Below are 21,566 nucleotides of genomic sequence, written 5' to 3'. Positions count from 1 at the left end.
AGAAAGTTATTTTTTGCATGCACAACTAGATTGTTAATCAAAGATCAGAAACATCAGGAAAAAAAGACAAAGTCAATATCAAAGATATCGCTTTTGGGCACATGAGAAAGCAAGGAGAAGCAATGCCCACCAATGCCAAAAATGAAAAAAGAGAAAATAAAAAATTCTCAGGGTGTAAAATGACTGAGAATATAAAACAAAAGACGCAGATAAAAAGAAAGAAAAATATACACAGTAATACAGACAAAAAGCCCCTCGGCACGCACTTCAAAGTGACCCCGGAGGGCTCAAGCAGGCCAGATGTGGTCCCGAGAGCAAAGCCTCATCCATCTTACATTCCACGAAACCCCCTGCAGCAGGACAATTTTTCTATATTTAGCTCCCCTTTAACTTCTCTCAACCCACTGGGATGTGTTCAATCTCGTTTCTGCATTATCCATCAGACTTCAGCTTCCTTTTCGCTCATGTCTGTTGTTTGGGCCAACTCGCCGTGGATCATCCATCTTGCATGCGTTGGCGGTACACAGGTGGACGCTTACAGCGGACGTCAAAGAACTGCAGCGAGCATGACGCAAGGTCTCGGTCGTGTTGTGACAGAAACGGCTTTGGTGAAACGTGCAGTTAGGAGAAAGAGAGGAATATTTCACTGTCATGGCTCACGCTGCAGGCAACACTTATCTGATGTAGCTTGTGTGTTTAATAACCGGGACCTGTGCATACATACCAAAACAAAAGCTATTGCGGCTTCATAAAGACCACCTTTGGCATGAGCACGTGCCAGATTTCTGTAAAACCAATTTGGGGCAGGAAACAAAACAACGAGTACTGAAATTTCTCTAAGAGGAATTACAAGATGACTTATAAGGAAGGATAATGTAGGATCTATCCCAGAATGACTTTGCTTTTACAGTAAGCTCTTACTGTAAGTTGTACAAGCACCTCATGCTTCTGAACGTTCTGTATATGTTAAAACCTGCATTGAAGTCACTTCAGCTTCTGGGCTCATTGCCAGAGTGCCTCTCATGTTAATGGGTAGTGAAAGATCCATACATCACCATTACATTCATGCTATGCGTACGTGAGTAAATGTTTGGGTATCTCATGCGTGGGCATAAGATATTTAAATCTGTCTGTATATATGTGTATACAGAATCAGATTTTATACATTGGACCGAGGCTGTAATGGGGCAGCACCATTTAAAGGGGACTTTTTAAGTGTCCCCAGAGTACATATGTGAAGTTTTAGCTCAAAATATCATATAGATAATTTATTATAGCATGTTAAAATTGCCACTTTGTAGGTTTTGCCGTTTTTGGGTGTGTCCTTTTAAATGCAAATGAGCTGATCTCTGCACCAAATGGCAGTGTCATGGTAGGATAGTGCAGATTAAGGGGCGGTATTATCCCCTTCTGACATCACAAGGGGAGCCAAATATCAATTCTATTTTTTTACATGCTTGCAGAGAATGGTTTACCAAAACTAAGTTATTATTCATTCAATCCTCTTTGCGCCGTCTGGTGCTTGGGCGACTGCAAGGGAATTTATTCTGTCAGTTGCTGTTGTGGGAGCGGTCTGCAGGGTGAGGCCTCTGGACTAAGTTACTGGGTTGATATTTCTCACATTTTCTAGGTTGATAGAAGCACTGAGAACTAATTATGGCACTTAAATCAGATTTTCATGATATTAAGACCTTCTTAAGGGGGACATATGTACTATTTACAGGTACACTGTTCGATACAAATATCTAAAAATTCTTAAATGATGAAGCATTTTCTAAAAAAAAAAAATTAATCAAACTTAAGTGAATTTGAGCATAAAAACAAGCAAAAGTTTTTTTCTTTAATTAAGTTTTCAAGATTTGTTTTTATTTTTTATTTTATTTTTTGCTTTTTTAAGCACAAGCACATATTTTTGTCTACATTTTAGACTTATTTTCTTAAGTAATTTTGCCCATCAGGAAAATGCATCTTGATTTGAGAATTTTTTTTATAAAAAAAATTATATTAATTATTTGTACTGAAAACAAGACAATAATACTAAGTAAGAAAGTCATACACAAAACTAACAGTGGAATTTTTTTGCAGTAATGTATATATAAGATTTACATTATTCCAAATTCAATACAACTGACGGACAGTAGCATCCATTTCCATCATATCAACCCCCCTATGTTTCAGTATTTTTGCTCACACAAACATATCGCATGGCTTAAAAATTTGAAATATAGCACACAAGACACTTAAGCTATTTATTAAAGCTCCATAGACAAAAAACACTATAGGTTGGAAGAACAAGAATAGTAAAAAATGATTCTGGGGTAAACTACCCCTTTAGGTTTAACACGATAACACTCACAGAAAAGATTCAGGGTACTGGGGATGAAGAAAAAGCAAGAGCAAAAGCTCACAGCATTGACCTCTCAACCTAGCTGTATTTTTACACTTCTCAGGGGCGTTCCTCACCCAACGTCCCAAACCGAAGCTTAACCTCTACTGGAGCAGAACAAATTCTGGCCTCCTGAGTTGCACTTGGCCTCGTAATCTATCTTCGTCCTAAAGAGGCGCTTGGCTTCCCTCTTCTGCCCCAACTGAGGATCATGCAGGGTGATGGAGATGGATGGAGAAGATCCAACTTCCCACAGCTCTCCAGCACCTCCAGACTCTCACTCACAATATTGAGAACAGAATGAGGGTATAAAACTAAGAATAGTTTTGTATATTAATAGCTGTTGTATACGTCACCAGCCTGTCAATTTCCCAAAATCCAAGTAAATAAAAAACAACTTTTCATTTATTGATGTCACATTGGGGATGAAAAAGCAAAATTTAGTTAGCATTGGTGCCAGAATGAAGCAATACAGCTCGCTATGAGATCTTCAAATCTGGACAGATGTGTCCTTCATGACTTCACGATAACAGCAATGAAAGGTGAGCCAGGTTAAAGCAAACTACGATAACATTGGTGAAACGCCAAGGTTATGGATTTGTTATCGACAAGAGGGTGGCCTATGTTCATTCCAGAGAGTTGAAGGCACTCACATGCTCCAGAGATTTTGACCTGCTAATCTTCTTCCCGAAAAAAACTCAAGACTTAATTTTTTCAGAGTGCGCAAAGCCAAATCTTTTCTATTACCTCCTTTAATCCAATTACCCTCTTAAACTCTACAGCGCCCTCAGACACGCACACACACACACTACGCTCACGTCCGTATCACCTCCCAGGGTTTGCGTAGCAAGCGCCTCAATGCCGCTTCAGCTCTGTGGAGATTAAACAAACACATCTGGCCCAGTTCTCTAGCCGGACGGAAAAGGGCAGAATTCCCACAGATATTGTGCTCATTTAAACCCACTGCTGCTCATCGGATAGTGTTTTGGGAACAATGCAAGAGAGTCCATGCCTTTGAAATGAAAAACGTTAAAGTGGGGTAAAGGAAGAGCTGCAGATTGTTTGTTATTTCTATCGATGCGCAAAGCCAAATGCTTGATCGGAGTCTAAGGGGGAAGATGGTTGAAAAGTTTAAAGCCCGGTCTGTTTTTTATGTGAACACGAACGTATGTGCACAGTCAAACCCACAAACATAGTTAATTTGACTTGTATGTTCGACACATGCGCATTGCGACAAACTGCAACGCATCTCCTGCATGGCTACATTCCAATCCTTCCAGAATATGCGTTTTTTGTGATTGTTCCAGGCAAAAATCCTTGATCTTGCGGCACGTTTTCTTAAAAAATGCAATGGAATATGCAGGATATTTATCCAATTTATATGCGATGAAGTTTGCAGATTTTCAATGATGTTCACGTCACATAATCACGTCACTGGCAACATGGGACATGGCTGCGCTTGTGTGGAGTAAATGCAAATTTTTTTAACTTTCTGCTAAGATATATGTGATTTTTGCTTTGAAAATGCGAGTGTTATGAAATGCAAGCCCTGCATATTTTGTGCACGGAAATTTGCAATTTATGCTGCAAAAGTGCGGCGTATTTGAAAAGATGCAACCCCTGGATAAATATGCACCCATTGGCTGATTATGCGTTGAATCATGCGATCCCATAATCGCGTTTTTCTGGAGGGACTGTACATTTTCCTGTATGCGCATGCGTATCCTACGCGTACAATGTATGCAGGGTTTCAAAAATCCGGTGGTGCCCTGGCGTACAGTAAAAAATGAATCATACTTTGGCCTTAACGTTCCATGTTTTGCATGCCAGATGCGTTTTGCAAAATGACTAAACAGTGGAGCATTCCTTTAGTATCTTTCACACAAGCATTAAACTCATAAATCGGTCAGCTGTCAGGTCTCCCTACACAGCAGGACACATACAGACCCTTGTAATCACTGTTTGAGAAAACCTTGTCCGGGTGCAAACAAACTTCAAACGTTTCCTGGGAATGTACAACTGCGTCCCTGACTTATTCATAACAGACAAGATGCATTCTTGCAATACACAGTTTTCCTATAGCTTTGTGCAAAATGACAAGGGTTCGATTCCAAAGAACACATTAATAAAATGTATACCTTCTAATGCACCGTAAGCCACTTCGATAAAGTTCCTATCTAAAAATCATTACAACTTTAGCTCCATTTGTTTATACAGTATTCATGTCAATAATTCATGTTCTTTCCCAAGGCAATTTTTCCGAAATTTTTTTCCATGCATTCACCGCTGAAACAACAGCTTAAATTTAGCTATTCAGAAATTCAAACCACTCGCATGACCTTAAATGGCCCACTAAAAGACTTTGGTGTCACTCTGAATTCATTAATTCAATTCCCATAAGACTAGAGGGAATCCTGTTTGGAAAATCTATTAAATTTAGCCTCATCTTGGAATGAAAGTGTGACCTGGTCACTAACACACAAAGCACAATCATTAAAACACACTTCACGGAGCAAAGCTTATCACATATTGTACATGATTGCTCTTAGGAACTCTTTTTCATTTAAAACCAAGAGAATCACACGATTTTAAACTTTACAATTAAACAGTCATTTCTATGCTAATACTTTACTTAAGCCAAACTTAAATTGAAAACTTTAGATCGCATTAGACAACAACATTTCAGAAGAAAGATATCTGTAAAAACCCAGCCAAAATGATTTCTTTTCTGTTTTCTACATAAAATCCTCCTACATAACATAAAGAACAATCTGTAAAAATACAACCTTGATATCTTTAATATTGACTAGTAAGGTCGTATCAAAGACTGAAATCAATGTTTGAAATCAAAAACATCACAGACAGGGTCACAAATTTCAAGTCCGACCGTAACATTGAGGGTGTGGCCAAAGTGGGTGAATACTTTTTGGGGCCACATATTACTGCGCATCTAAATAAGTCAAACAAATGTCACCTTAGATATTCAGTTTAAATGCTTACCTCAGTCCTTTTACCATGTGACCTCCCTAAAGAGGAAACAGTTCCCGCTTTGGTGAGTCTCTCCTGACCGTTGTGCTCCCTCGGGTCAGTTATCCTGGTTGTGTTGCCGTTTGGGGGCTTTACCCCTAAAGCTCCACTCTGAAATGACAGCACAACAGCTTTTAGCATGGGACGAGATACGTTTCATCTGGGTGTGATGACCTCTGGAGATGACCGGGGAAGAAAATGCGAAATGAAAGTGTCTGATGAAATGAAAAGCATTAAAAAATTGGCTAAATATCTGAAGGACCACAAAAGATAACATACCCCTGAATTATAGAAGAACCTAAATACACAACACACAAATAGAGAAACTAGTTTTAGCAGATGCCTGGAATGGTTGTGGTGAGGGATGTGAGACCCATCATGTCATACTAATAGTCAGAGACAGTGTGATACAAACAGAACAACAGCCTCGAAGTACAAGACGTCGTTGTTTTGAGGAACCAATAGGCACTTTTGTTTCTGAATGTGAACGCTTGCTACAGGGTGGTTATGTTGCTAGCTTCCATGGGGGCTTTTTTTAGAAGCTACATTGAAAGTTCCCCATGGCAAAGTCCCAAAACAATGGACTTCTGTTTCTGTGTTACCAGTCTTTGTCAGAGTACAGCACATTTTGTCATAAACAGGCGCCACACAGTGATATATCCAGGCATGGGATCTCATATCTTGATGGTGAATTCCAACTATTATCTAATATACTAGTTAATTATATTTTTAAAAAAAGTTAAATATGTGACCTTTAGAGTCGTTCCATCACCCGCGAGGTGTCTTCGGGCGGTGTCGGGTGTGTCAGAGGGGGAAGAACCAGCACTGAGAGCTTCCTCTATGTCCAGGTTTAGCTGATCTAATCTTCTCATTAGCTGGGTCATGGATTCAGACCATGGAGGAGACTCCTGAACACAGACAGATGAGACACAAAACAAATAAGCATTGGAAATAAGCAGACAAAGAACATAAAACTGATTAGATAGGGCTATTACATTAGATGTGGTTATTCAGTCAAGGGTTTGTGTTTTTCTTTAATGCACAGAGCCAAAAATAACCAAGCTCATGGTGGGCCAGGACTGATTTCAGGCTCTGATCTTCTTATTGCTCTAAGCTTTCAAAGCCAGACTTAACTTAACACAGCATGAAAGAAACACCGCTTTCGTGATACAGAATCATGCCAACACTTTCTTTTCCAGAGTTAAATTTTATTGCACAGGAGTCGCTCTTATATAGCTCAAGAGACCTAAATAAAACATACAGTTTCCAAGGACTTTATTTGTTGAAACTTTGCTTCAGATGTTTCTTTAAGGATGTTTAGAAGACAAATAAAAACACACCAGACTGTTGATAAGGTAACCAAGATCACTGGGATATTAAATCTGAGACACAAATGAGTTTTGTTCATGAATTGAAACTTCTGACTGTAAACTTGTATATCCTAGCACAGTTTGAGACACTTAAGGGATGTTTCCCAGACAGGGGGATCAGCACCCTTGTTCGGTAGTCAGGGCACTGATCAGGGAGTCTGCCATTTTTAGGGGTTGTCTCATCGCAAAATCCTTTTAGTGTACTGGAACGTTCTTGCCTAAAAATTCCCAAAATGCAATGCAAAAAGCAGGGAACATCCATGCACCCTACCTCCATGTCCCCTTACTAGAAATCACATGACCTTTTCTGAAGCCCTTCAAACGAAACTGTGTGCATCAACTCATCTAGACATAATAGCAGTTTCTCAATACTACTGTCTCTGGGTCTGGGTGTGAATATAAATTAATATATATGCTCTAAATATGGGTACTAAGTGTGCACTCTCTGGTTACCTCTGAAGAACTAAATATGCACTCTTTGGTACCTGTATTTACCTCTGAGTAACTAATTATGCACTCTCTGGTACCGGTATTTAACATTGAGGTACTTAATATAGTACCTCTGAGGTACTAATATGCACTCTTTGGTACTGGTACTTACATCTGAGATATTAAATATGCACTCTTTGGTACCAGTACTTTCCTCTAAGGTACAAAATATGCACTCTTTGGTGCCAGTATTTACCTCTGAGGTACTAATATGCACTCTTTCGTACCGGTACTTACCTCTGAGGTATTGAATATGCACTCTCTGGTTACCTCTGAAGAACTAAATATGCACTCTTTGGTACCTGTATTTTTCTCTAAGGTACAAAATATGCACTCTTTGGTACCAGTATTTACCTCTGAGGTACTAATATGCACTCTTTGGTACCGGCACTTACATCTGAGGTATTAAATGTGCACTCTTTGGTACCAGTATTTACATCTGAGATACTAAATATGCATTCTTTGGTTCCAGTATTTACCTCTGAGGTACCAGTATTTACCTCTGAGGTACCAAATATGCACTCTTTCGTACCGGTACTTAACTCTGAGGTATTAAATATGCACTCTTTGGTACCAGCATTTTTCCTTTAAGGTACAAAATATAAACTCTTTGGTACCAGTATTTACCTCTGAGGTACTAATATTCATTCTTTGGTACCGGTACTTACTTCTGAGGTATTAAAAAACCACTCTTTGGTACCAGTATTTACCTCTGAGGTACTAATATGCATTCTTTGGTACTGGTACTTACTTCTGAGGTATTAAATATGCGCTCTTTGGTACCAGTATATCCCTCTGAGATACTAAATATGCACTCTTTGGTACCAGTATTTACATCTGAGATACTAAATATGCATTCTTTGGTTCCAGTATTTACCTCTGAGGTACCAGTATTTACCTCTGAGGTACCAAATATGCACTCTTTCGTACCGGTACTTACCTCTGAGGTATTAAATATGCACTCTTTGGTACCAGCATTTTTCCTCTAAGGTACAAAATATAAACTCTTTGATACTGGTACTTACCTCTGAGGTATTAAATATGCGCTCTTTGGTACCAGTATTTACATCTGAGATACTAAATATGCACTCTTTGGTACCTGTACTTTCCTCTAAGGTACAAAATATGCACTCTTTGGTACCAGTATTTACCTCTGAGGTACTAATATGCACTCTTTGGTACCAGTATTTACCTCTGAGGTACTAAATATGCACTCTTTGATACTGGTACTTACCTCTGAGGTATCAAATATGCACTCTTTGGTACCAGTATTTACCTTTGAGGTACTAAATATGCACTCTTTGGTACCAGTATGTACCTCTGAGATACTAAATACGCACTCTTTCGTACCAGTATTTACCTCTGAGGTACTAATATGTACTCTTTCGTACCAGTATTTACCTCTGAGGTACTAATATGCACTCTTTGGTACCAGTATGTACCTCTGAGGTACTAATATGCACTCTTTGGTACCAGTATGTACCTCTGAGATACTAAATACGCACTCTTTCGTACCAGTATTTACCTCTGAGGTACTAATATGTACTCTTTCGTACCAGTATTTACCTCTGAGGTACTAATATGCACTCTTTGGTACCTGTATGTACCTCTGAGGTACTAATATGCACTCTTTGGTACCTGTATGTACCTGTGAGATACTAAATATGCACTCTTTCGTATCAGTATTTACCTCTGAGGTACTAACATGCACTCTTTGGTACCTGTATGTACCTCTGAGATCCTAAATATGCACTTTCTGATAATTGTATTTACCTCTACGGTACTAAAAATGCACTCTTTGGTACCAGTATTTACCTCTGAGTTACTAAATATGCCCTCTTTGGTACTAGTACTTACCTCTTAGGTATTAAATATGCACTCTTTGGTACCAATATTTTTCTCTAAGGTACAAAATATGCACTATTTGGTATCGGTAATTACCTCTGAGGTATTAAATATGCAATCTTTTTGGTACCAGTATTACCTTATAAGTTACTAAAAATGCACTCTTTGGTTTGCTACCACTATGTACCTCTGAGGCACTAATATGCACTCTTTGGTACCAGACAGTATGTCTGAAAGTGCAGATGTGAGATCACCAAAGCCTTTTTCAAAAAAATAAAAAGATATATCTCAATTTTTCATGTTACTGTCTCTTACTATGTACTTTTAGATTTTTTTTAACCTGATGACTATTTGTCTCTATGAAATCCAGGCTAATGTCTTATAACCTATATATGAGATTTGGAGCATCAAAGTTACATTTTACATTAATTTTTATCTTTGACATGCCATTACTCTGTCAATATTAAAGATACTATGGTTATATTTTAACAGAATGTAGAATTTACATTGTGTAGGGTGACTTTCTGATTTTCTCTGTTGTCTGTTTGAATGCGCTATGTCTATGATATTACCCTGAGCAGTAAATAGCACTGAGGTCAAATGTGCCTCACAAGACATGGAGCAACACCACAGCAAACAACCCAGCTGCCACTGTGGGCCAAACATAGCCGTGAGGAATTCATCTCTTTTCTCTCCCGAGCTACTTTCACTAGCCCTCAGAGACCCCTGGCTAAGAGTATAAATAGACCGTCCCATCCAGCACACAGACATCACTTGTGCTTGAAAAGCTGAGGGTTCCTGGGCTATAAATTACAGACACCTACCTCGCTCAACAAGCTGTAAATCAACAGTGCTGCCTTTGCTAACAGGAAGTGGAGGGCAAGGATGGAACGTGAGGGATATTTAACAGTCATGCCCTGGTGCAGAAGACACAGCAGGCAAAAAAATGTCCTTCCTGAGTTCTTCATGGCTTTCTGGAAGTTCTAAGAGCGTTTCTGGTTTAGCCCCAAGGCAAAATGCTTTCACATTACAGCTCTGTCATTCATGCACAAGGATGCTATTGATGGCTGTCATGCTAGAATGAAACACATTTGCTTCAAGTAGCAGAGATATGTGGTTTGGTCGAAGAGTGGGGGCTTCATATGAGGAACGTAAACTCTCATGGAATGTGGACATGGTAAGACTTTTAACCAATTAGGCTCAAGACGCCGACATTCCTTAGAGGAACGAACACCGGCGTGTATGAACCTCAGCCTTTCTGTCACAGGACTGTCTCAGATGACACCTAATGAGGTTAATACACCAAAAGCAATTATTCAATGAAAAACAGATAATAGTAGTAATGATGGACACTGTATTCCATTATAACTATTGTAAAATAAAAAAAGATTGTTAGGAAATGACATGGAGTGATATTTCTTTTTCCATGACCTAACCAGACATTTTGTTTTTTTCTGACACACATATTGTGCTATATGGTTTTGAAACTTTGAACTCCCATTAATATATAATATAAAATGTTTTGTTTATGTATATCTGAAACAAGTCATATACATCTGGGATGGCACGAAGCAGAGTAAAAAATGGCATCTCTCTGCGCTTCAAAAACATACAGTGTCTCAGTCCAGTAGCATTCAATTGATTTAGACAATTTATAAAATATGTTTCGTGCAAGGAGTGAGTGACGTTCGATAAAAGCCCGACCTCTGTGAACTAAAACAGTAACGTGTATCATCACGGCACCTCTTTCCTCCCTGTCAGTCGTGAGAAAAAACACTCGTCATGGCAACTAGGCTGGTATGACACAGTCCCAGCAGATCAGCTCATCATTGTTATCTTCTACAGTGGCCAGAATGAAAGAGGGCCATAACTGCACCGCCGCAAATTGGCCACATTGTAAATCTCAGCACTGATCCATTGACATGGAAATGAGGAGTCAAGTGCTTGGCTTTGGCATCGCTCTGGGCTTCCTGCCACGGCCATGCCACCCACCGAGTGTGCCAGCCACATCAACCGGGAGACCAGAATGTTGCAATATGTCACTCTTAAAGGCCACCAGCCATAATCCGTTTACTGAACTACTTCAAATCCAGGTCAAATAACACTCTGAAGAGAAAGAAAATCCTCCGTACTATATAGGATTGTTCATTATCAAAACCAATCTTTTCTAATAGGTTACAGATTTTCACTTTTCAAGTGCTGGTCCACAAGCTTATGCACAATAACATATCGCATACACAGAAATAAACAACTCTTATATGGCCTATACTGCATGATTGGTAAAGGTTTGTATGTAGCGCCCTCTAATGGTCAGCATACACAGCTATATTTCAAAACTCAATGTGTGGTATATACAACCTATGAAATAATGGTGACATGGGGACCTAGTACTGTATATATTGTCTATATATAGACCATACGTGTTTTAGGGACTTTCATAGTTTTAAAAGAATTGTGACCCTTTTTTGAAATCCAAATCCAAACTCTGCTCATGGGTTATTCTGGCATTTCTTGAAAAGGTGCAAATGAGAAGAGGTCGGCCTTCACGTGAGGCGCTGTGCATTCTTTCACACGTTCCTACTAAATCACTCATGAAGAATGAGTAACATGAGAAAAGTGTTCAGCACGTGCGCCAATGTAGATGGGTGCTGCGGGGGTCTAACAAACTCAGACAAGCTCCTTAATGAACTATAAGTCATACATTCTCAGCTCACCTGCCCCAGTAAAATCATTTTAAAGCGACACTCCAGCCGAATATCAAAATTTCCCCGTGATGTACTTAACCCCAAGCAATCCGAGATACATGTGTCCATCATTTTTCAGACAAACACATTTGAAGTTTTTTTAGTAAATGTCCTTGCTTTCCAAGCTTATAATAGGAGAAAACAGGGATCAAAATATCTGACTTTGAAGCCCAAAAAAGAGTGCATCCATTCTTCACAGAAGTAATCAACATGGCTCCAAGGGGTTAATAAAGGTTTTCAGGGGTAATTTATGCGATATTGTAAGAAAAATGTCAGTTTCAAACTGTAAAAACTAGCTTCCGGTAATGCCGCCATCTTGGACTTAGTTTTAGCATAGTGAGCACTTGTTGACATTGGTACGTCGCGTGAGTCCAAGATAGTGTCATTACCGTTATTACAGTTTAAAAAGTTTGAAACATAGATATTGTTCTGACAATATCGCATTGTTTATCCACGCAGAAGACCTTAATTAACCCATTGGACCGTGTGGATTACCTCTGTGAAAGATGTATGAACTTTTTTGTAGTTTAAAGTGAGAAGTTTTTCACTGATCCCTGTTTTCTACTGTTACAAAGCTTGGAAGAGCAAGGACATTTACTAAAATAATTCCAAATGTGTTTTTCTGAATGTGACGTGTATCTCGGATTGCTTGAGGGTGAGATAGTGGCGGCTCGTGACTGCTCGTCAGAGGGGCGCTAATTCAAAATAAGTGTTCGGAGTGTCATGTGTGTTGCTTGCGTTACAAAATGTGTTTGTTGCGTCATGTGAACCAAGTGCATCACGTGTTTTGTCAAAATAAGTGCCTGCTGCACACGCGTCAAAACCATTTATGATAAAAGAGACGCTCACATTCACAAAATACACCCAAGAAACTCCTTTTACAGTAAACTCTGATTATGCATGAGATTATGCGAGTATCTGGCAAACGCGAGCGTCTCTTTTATCATAAATCCTTAAGAAGCGTCAGCAGCAGGCACTTATTTTGACAAGACACGCAATGCATATTTTGAAAAAAGGAACCACACACATGATAAGCTACATACATGGTGATACAAACTTTGCATTGAGCGCCCTTGAAAAAACATTATAACGATATCTATAAAAATTTCGTTTTAAAAATAGTTTTATATTAAAGAGAATAGCGGAGTTCACACCACACCTATCACGATAAAGATACAATGAACGATATCGTTGGGATCACTTTCTGAGCGTTTTTTTTTTCTTAAACTGATGAATGATAAACCATTGACAGCCAATTAAAACTATTTGAACTTCAAGTGCACGTGCACTTGAAATGACAGATGACACTGCGGAGAAGCTCATTGCTAGCCTGTGGTCCATAACATAAAATGACCTCAGATATAACATGCAGTTGCTGTGAACTTGCCTAGGTAATGCTTTTTCTTCTACTACAAATGACTACACAAAAAGGATTAGATTACACAAACTACTAGATTGCCTGTATAGAGTTAGCGAAACGCAGTGTGTTGAGGACATCTGCTGTTTACTCGCTGTTTAAAGGTCCGGTTCTTTCTGTGTTTTTGAATCTTTGATTGTGTTTACAGTGCGCAATATAACCTGTTAATTTTTCACGTTTAAAAAAATACCGTATTTTACCTATCTGTATAGCGCTGTTTTCACTGTCCTAAAAACGAGCTGATGTCTTCCTTGTTCTTTGAAGTCCATCCTTCAGAAATACGTATCGAGTTTTGATTGTGTAGTTTGTTTAGTGTGTTGTGATTCTATAGCAGCTTAGCTTGCCGTTAGCTTAGCTGGCGACTAACGTATTCCTGTGGGCGGAGTTTAGTCAAAAAACTGTTCTACTGACATCATTAAAGCAGGAAGTAGAGGGCTGTAGTCCAAACCGGCCGTTCGCTGTAGGCTTTGAAAGGCAAATTTTGTTAAAGATAAAATATTGCCTGGCAGTGAACTTTGAGCTTTATCATTGTACAGGTATTATTAATGCTATTATAGCAACATTACACACTAACTAGGGGTTAAAAATGGTATCAGAAAGAATGTGACCTTTAAATGCAACAAGAATAGCATATGTCACATTCATTGACATCATGTGAACAATTGCAAAAGTTTTTATTAGAAGAAATATTAATGGCATTGATATTGATGTTAATGGCAAACAAAGTTATTGTTGTCTTCCGCTGATGTGAATGGTAATATTGTTAGCGTTAAATTGTGAACGGCCCTTTAATCATGGGGTAATTTTTATATTTGGCTGGAGTATCCCTTTAACATCTGGACATATTGCTAACTACTGTTATTACACCACAGTTGAGTTACTCTAAACCAGTTCAGCTGCAGAAATAACATAATTGAAGAAATTAATTAATTAAACAATGTAGACCCTCACATGCTTATATGACAATAAGTTTAAGGGTGTGTTTGGCTCAACTTGATCCTTTTTGTTGCTTATCTACAGTATGGTATGAAAGGTATGAGACATTTTTACAGAAGTGAGCGTGATGGAATGAGCTATGTGTACAGTATTTCACAAATATCCACGTGATGTCTCTTTAAAGGCCAATAAAAGCAGGGATGGGGAGGTCATAGGTTACTAAACATCAGGCGAGGGATGAATTTAGAGGAAAAACTCAACTCATCCGTGACTGGCTGGATGTAAATGGAGAAGTATAAGTTTACTGCTACACAGAGGAAAACACGAGATCATATTAACACAGGCATTTAGCAGACGCTTTTATCTAAAGTGACTTGTAGAAATAAAGAAAAAATTAAGTGCTTCATGCATTAGCAGCATAAAGGTTGAGGTTCAATTCCAAGGGAACACACAAACACAAAAACTGAATAGCTATACTGTAGCTTAAATACCAATGTAAGTCATTTTGGATAAAAGCATCTGCCAAATGCATAAATGTAAATCTTAAGGAGGAGGCAATAATATGAGAAATTAAAGGGATAGTTCACCTTAAAACTCTGTCATCATTTTCTCATCCTCATGTTGTTCTAAACCTGTATGAATTTCTTTTTTTTTGGATGAACACAAAAGAAGATATTTTGAGAAATGATGGTAGACACACAGCAGATAGTGACCATTGACTTACATGGCAGGAATAAAAAATATGGTGGAATTTAATGGATACCATCAACTGTGTGCTTATCATCATTTATCAAAATATTTTCTTCATTATTTATCACAATACTTGCAAAATATCTTTTTCCTTCTATGTAAGTCAATGGTCACTATCTGCTGTGCGTTTACCATCATTTCTCAAAATATCTTCTTTTGTGTTCATCACAAAAAAAATTCATAAATTATTTTTTAAAACATAGCACACTTTTAAAACATAGCACAAGTTTGTTTAGCAGTTCAGCCTGAACTTTAGGCTTAAGGGTTTAAAACAAACCTTGAGCAAAATATTTGAGAAATATCAAAACAGCTCTGCCCTAAAGTGTTGTAAAAACATACGTACATTGAAAACCAAACACGATCCCCATAGCTGAGTTTAAATAGACCTCCAAAGACCCATTAAACCGAGAAAAACAACATCGCTCTCACCTCTGTACTACTGCTGTCTTCTTCTTCTGCCTCTAGACTGCTGGCGCTGGTGGGAGGCAGACTGGTGCTGGTACTCGCCCCTCCATAGGATCCTTTCCGTCTCTGCTTGTCACATCCACCCCTCTGTCGTCTGAGACCAGTGAGAACCTCCTTGTGCTTGGTCAGCTCTGGAAACACCTCATCATCTCCATCGCCATGAAAGACCACATCAGGGCCTTCATCCTCAGAAGACGTCTCGCAGGCATCAGAGCTCTCGTTGGCTTGGACGTTCTCTATGAGACGTAAAAAGCCGTCGTAATCTGCAAAAGTGATGGAGCTGGGCTTGTGTTTGATGATTCGTGGTAGATCTGCAGATCTAGAGAGTGGCAAAGGAGCGGAGTATGGGTACACATGGTGGGAGGGGCTTACTGGAGAGGATGCAAAATTGAAGGTGGGGCCTGAGAAAGACCTGTTTAAGGCGTCATTATGACTGTTAGATATCGAATTATTTGTGGTGTTTAACAAATGTTTGACCAATGTCTTATTGTCCTCTTGATAGTTTGCTCGTTCAAATAGATGATAAGTACCATTCATCCTATGTTTTGGGCTTAGTATTGGATCAGAGGTGCTTGGTTTTTCTTTCTTGGTCACAATGGTATCAAGGTTATATTTTGTCGGGAGTGGCTTTGAATCAAGAAGAGGTCCATCTTTGCTGACTTGCATTGCAGCAATTTGACTCTTTGGTGAAAATTTTTGGTGTTCAAGTGTTTGAGATGAAACATCTATATGATATTCGATAGGTATATAATGACTACCTCTGTTTAAGGAAGTATCTATTAATGTCGGACTTTCATTTACAGCTGAATTGGCCATCGAAAGTTCCGCTTTAAAAGCCATTTTGGGGACCTCTTGCAACTCCGATGACAGCTGTTCCTCTAAAGCCATCATGGGTGGATTGTCCATGTTTCAATCTAGAGTTCAGATTCAGCCATAAGGAATATCCTGAAAAATCTTTGACCAAATTTGCCATGTTCCAACATTTGGAGTAATCTAGATGCTCTGTGCAAATAAAGACTTTGTGCCGATCATCCTAAAAAACAGAAAATAGATATCTACATTAATTCATACAGGTTGGTTAAAATAACTTCAGTTAGCAGAAATTTGGAATGTGGAAAGCCAGGACACAGGGACATTGGGAATAACAAAGAATTTTACAGAAGGAGAACTGGGATAAAGACTGAATCTCAAATAGGCCTACTGGGGATAAAGCTAATCTCACAGAGGCAGAGTAGGGATAATGAAATCTTATAGATGCAAACATGGAATAACACGGAATCTTGCACAGGCAAAGTAGGGAATAACAGGGGATCTGAGGGGTTGAACATCTGGCTCAGACTGAGAGCATTCAAGTCTGGATCTGTTGAAGGCAAGACAGCGGTGACATCAGTGCAACGAGGAATCCGGCTCCTCTCTCTCCAGTGGCTGATTTACAATGTACCCGTCCATTCATCAGGGGACCTAATTGTCCCAGACCAGGCTGTGGTTAGTGAACCTGCTAACCCCCTTATTACTACCCGCACTCAAAAAAAAAAACATACACACATTTAAGCACAGAAACATTCTGATTGGTGGGGAAAAACAGCATTCCTTTCTGACACACTACTAGGTGATGAACGTCAACGGCACAGCAAGACGTTTGCAAGATGATTTAAGAGACGTGAAATTGTGCCACACAAGTTTGACTACCGAGTTGTGGTTTGTTTTGTAATATTTTATATCTTAGTGTACAGTGCACTGTAAAACGTGATTCGTTGTCTCAACAACTATGAGACATTAAGATATGTAGCTTTTACTTGAAATTTACATACTTTTTTAAGTAAAGCAAGTTGAGTAAACTTAAATATGTGTGTAAATTTAACAAAGTGTTTCTTATTATTTTAACCTAAAATCTCCTCAAAAAGGATGCAAAAATTGTGCATATTCCCAAAATTTTACTTTTTTGAAATTAGTCATAACAACAAGTTATTAAAGGGATATTTTAACCAAAAATTAAAACGTAATTTTTTACTCACGCTGATGTCGTATGTATACAAGTTATTAAAGGGATATTTTAACGAAAAATTTAAATGTTGTCAATTCGTACAAATTTTAAGAGTTGGCTAATTCATATGAATTCATCCGAAGTAAATTGTGCAAAAATGTACGATTCTCATGAAAAAAACAACAACGAAACCTAACCCCGCACCTAAACCCAATGTCACAGGGGTCAAGGCAACTGGTACAAAAACTTACAAATGTGGTCGAATAAATTAATACAACTTAGCCAATTCTCGTGAGATAACTTTGCATTTACTTACCCTCATGTCGTATGTATAAGTTATATATATATGTTGGTTCTAATATTATTAGATGCAATCTTTAATAGTGGTCATTAAAATCTGGAAAGCCTAAATTTCCATGTGATCCTAAGCATGCATAGAAAAACAGAGATCTATCTCCCTCTCTGTTTAATCTGTGCTGTTGAATATGAGAAGGGGACCAGCTGGCAGCCCTGACAGTGGCCTTCGTTCATTTAACACATCACCCTGTGCTTGTAGCTCATTCTATCAACATCACACGCACCACAAAAACATGGTCCAAGTTCATAAGTGAGCCAGGAAAACACACACCTGCCCTTAGTAAAATCCTCAGGGTTTTAACCTTTCAAAGCTGATAAGAACAGTGACCAAACAACAGACAAGGTCAGCAACCCACAGCCACCTACAGACTTTCCATTCATCTCTGGCCCCAAATTCCCAGCAGCACCTTCATCTTTAAAAACAGGGTAGCTGGTTTCAACAGAAGCTGATCTAAGATGGTCCAAGCCTGTGGGCCTACTTGAACCAGCAACAAATCAGTAAACTAGTTTCTTAAGTACAGCAGCTGGTCAACTCAGTTCAAAACAGCTGTGTCTATCAGCTAAACAGATGCGCAGCTATATTTGTCATTTAAAAAATTAATCACACCATAAAACCACTCATAATTAACCTCAAAATAAATTATGACCAGTCTTAAAATATAGGCTACACTTTATTATACTACTCAAATGGTTGCGACCTCAGGGATTACATATATTATTAAAATGCATGATTTACAGTGCGTTCATGCATATTAAAATGCAAGAACTTTGGATAAAAGCAGCTGTCAAATGCATAAACGTATAAATCTGAACATTTAAACCTTAACTCGTGGACATGTTATGGATTAATTATTTTAAAGGGGTAGTTCATCCAAAAATGATATTAAACCCATGATTTACTCACCCCCAAGCTGTCCGAGTTGCATATGTCCATCGTTTTTCAGACAAACACATTTTTCGGATATTTTAGAAAATGTTTTAGATCTTTCAGTTTATTTAATGTAATGTTACAAGGTCCACGACCTTCAAGTCCAAAAAAAGTGCGTCCATCCTTCACAAAATAAATCGAAACGGCTCCAGGATGATAAACAAAGGTCTTCTGAGGGTAATCCGCACGGTGTTGTTGTAGAAATATCCATATTTAAAACTTTATTAACGTAAATAACTACCTTCCGGTAGCGTCGCCATCTTAGACTCCTCTGTATTTAGGAGAGAGTATTAGCGTAGTGTACGCACTTTTCTTAGTGACGTATGACAAATTCGGAGGGCAAATTCAGCCTCCGTAGGCTTCGTAAGCTCTCATCCTGAATGCGGATGCGACTAAGATGGCGGCGCTATCAGAAGATAGTATTTACGTTAATAAAGTTTTAAATATGGATATTTCTACAACAACACCGCGCGGATTACCCTCAGAAGACCTTTGTTTATCATCCTGGAGCTGTTTGGATTTAATTTGTGAAGGATGGACGCACTTTTTTTGGACTTGAAGGTCGTTGACCCCGTAACATTACATTTAATCAACTGAAAGATCTAAAACATTTTCTAAAATATCCAAAAATGTGTTTGTCTGAAAAACGATGGACATATGCAACTCGGACAGCTTGGGGGTGAGTACATCATGGGTTTAATATCATTTTTGGCCGAACTATCCCTTTAAATTGAGAAGGCTTTATAAATGTGACCCTGAACCACAAACCAGTAATAAGAAGTTTTTTGTGCCAAAAATTATTAGGATATTAAGTAAAGATCAAGATTTTATGAAAATCTGTAAATATATAAAATATTGATTCATCGTTACTATTATATAACTTTAAAGGCAACTTTCTTAATATGTTGATTTTCCCCCAGATTTTCAAATTGTTGTATCTCGGCCATATATTGTCCTATCATAACAAACATACATCAATGAAAGGCTTATTTATTAAGCTTTCAGATGATATATAATTCTCATTTTTTTAAAATTACCCTCATGACTGATTTTGTGGTCCAGGGTCATAAATGTGAATATTTGTGACACATTACAATATCAACTGCACTAACTTACAAGCATGATTTGTACAACCACATAAATAAGGGCCAATAACAAGTTTACCAAAGCAGAAATGTTGCATCTCTCATAAGAAACAGTGTTGCGGAAATAACCCTAATGTGATCTGGTCGACTCACCGCCTTCCCTTCAGTTCTTTTCTCTATAAACTGCCAGTTAAAAAAGGCCTCCTTATTCCCTGCTGTATAAAAGATTTAATCCAAACAGACGGGCTGGTTCTGCAGTGTGAATGGCACTCAAGCGTTCTACAAGGTTCTTGTTGAACGCAAAGTGTTGCAATACATGAAAAGAGGCCTGCAGTGTTTTCTTTACGCACTGTAAGTGCCTGTTAACTTTGCCGTTTTCATTCACTTTATAGGGATTATTATTATTTTACTACACTGTGAAGGTTTCGTCGGATAGTGTTTGTGTGTAATGGTCCAATAAAAACTGTAACATGTGTGTAAGTTGAGAATACTGTACAACTCCTGTATGATTTATGCTTTTGTGACACGCCGTCACGTTCCATTATTCTACACACAATAATATCTAAATGTTTTGGTATTTTAAACAATATAAACATTTATGTACTCAATGCATGCCTATTTTTTAAGATTTAAGGTTAAATATCTATAACTGTATGTACACTCTAAAAACCCAGCGTTGGGTCAAAAAGGAACAAACACAACCGTTTGGTTAAACTAACCCAGAAAATGTTTAAATTAAATCAACCCAGGATTTTAGGTTGAAACAGCCCAGCATACAGTTGATAACATTATAGCCCAACGGGTTAAGTTTGTCCCTTTTTGTCCCAAAGCTGGGTTGTGATGCAGGGTGTATATTTTAAATGCTATACCAGTCACTGTTAATCACCTATTTGCTTCTTTTACAAATGTTGAAGGCGTTTTCACTTTTACATAACCTTTAAAAAAATATAATTTACATTTATTAACGTTGCACACCAAAATCAGACTTCGTCCAAAGTTATTTAAAGTGCTTCAGAATGAGCTACATTATGTGAATACACTGACAAAAATCGTATGCACTGTCCAAGTTACTTGGGATAAAAGTGTCTACCAAATGCATATATAAATGTTATTTGTGTCTCCTAAGAATTGAAGTTGCTATAAAAACGCACACAAGACCATCTCAACATCTCTGTCATGGACCATTTACAGTCATCCACCTGCAGTTAAGAGTCACCAACAGTTGACCAATGAAACACGTTCGCATTTGCCCAATAGCTTTCAGTACAGTAATTCACAATACCTCAGAAGATCAGAATCTGCTAGAAAGTCCACAGGGTGTCAAGGCAATGATAAGAAACGTGAAAACTATCCAAGGTCCCGATAAAACCAAGAACCGAGTGTGTGCGGACACGTTGTGACTACAAGAGCGTCTCTCCTTCTCTCGGCGGATATTCAAAGCAACTTCTGCGCAAAGGTGCTGTCATCGCAAATTCCCAAGAATCCCCACAGGCAACGGGAAGCTTCAGCATGCAGTGACTAAGTCATTCAGAGCAAGAGTGGAAGGGGCTGAAGAATGTATAGTTGTTAGAATGATGGTTTGGGGGCGGGGTTACAGCTGAAGAGAGAGAGAGAGAGAGAGAAAGAAAGAGAGGAGAGATACTGTTGTGTAAACAAGGCATTGCATACAGGATATTTGGATGTAAATGGCCTGCATTGGCTTTAAAGAAGAACAGAGTCATGTTTCATTGCGTGCTGGCCCTGTGGCTCTGACTTTAATCCAATGCGTTGGATGCATTCCAGG

At 38.5% G+C, this 21,566-nt stretch overlaps 1 protein-coding gene across 2 annotated transcripts in view; it reads right to left on the bottom strand.

Moving 5' to 3' along the window:
• stard13b (StAR related lipid transfer domain containing 13b) overlaps window positions 1-21,306 on the bottom strand; it is a 97,601-nt gene extending 76,295 nt beyond the window's left edge. The window contains exons 1-4 of one of the 2 annotated variants that reach the window (XM_065280780.1): window positions 21,066-21,306; window positions 15,394-16,462; window positions 6,166-6,321; window positions 5,387-5,524 (exon numbers count right to left, since the gene is read on the bottom strand). In XM_065280780.1, coding sequence (XP_065136852.1) covers window positions 5,387-5,524; window positions 6,166-6,321; window positions 15,394-16,335 — 1,236 coding nt within the window. In that variant the 5' untranslated portion in view covers window positions 16,336-16,462; window positions 21,066-21,306. Of the gene's footprint in view, window positions 1-5,386; window positions 5,525-5,692; window positions 5,797-6,165; window positions 6,322-15,393; window positions 16,463-21,065 lie in introns of those variants that run through there. The other variant, XM_065280783.2, reaches the window with a different exon arrangement.
• Window positions 21,307-21,566: the final 260 nt, after the last annotated feature.

Source organism: Paramisgurnus dabryanus, chromosome 8 (genome assembly GCF_030506205.2).
Source record: "Paramisgurnus dabryanus chromosome 8, PD_genome_1.1, whole genome shotgun sequence".
Taxonomy (NCBI): domain Eukaryota; kingdom Metazoa; phylum Chordata; class Actinopteri; order Cypriniformes; family Cobitidae; genus Paramisgurnus; species Paramisgurnus dabryanus.
This window is presented reverse-complemented; position numbering and strand designations above follow the sequence as displayed.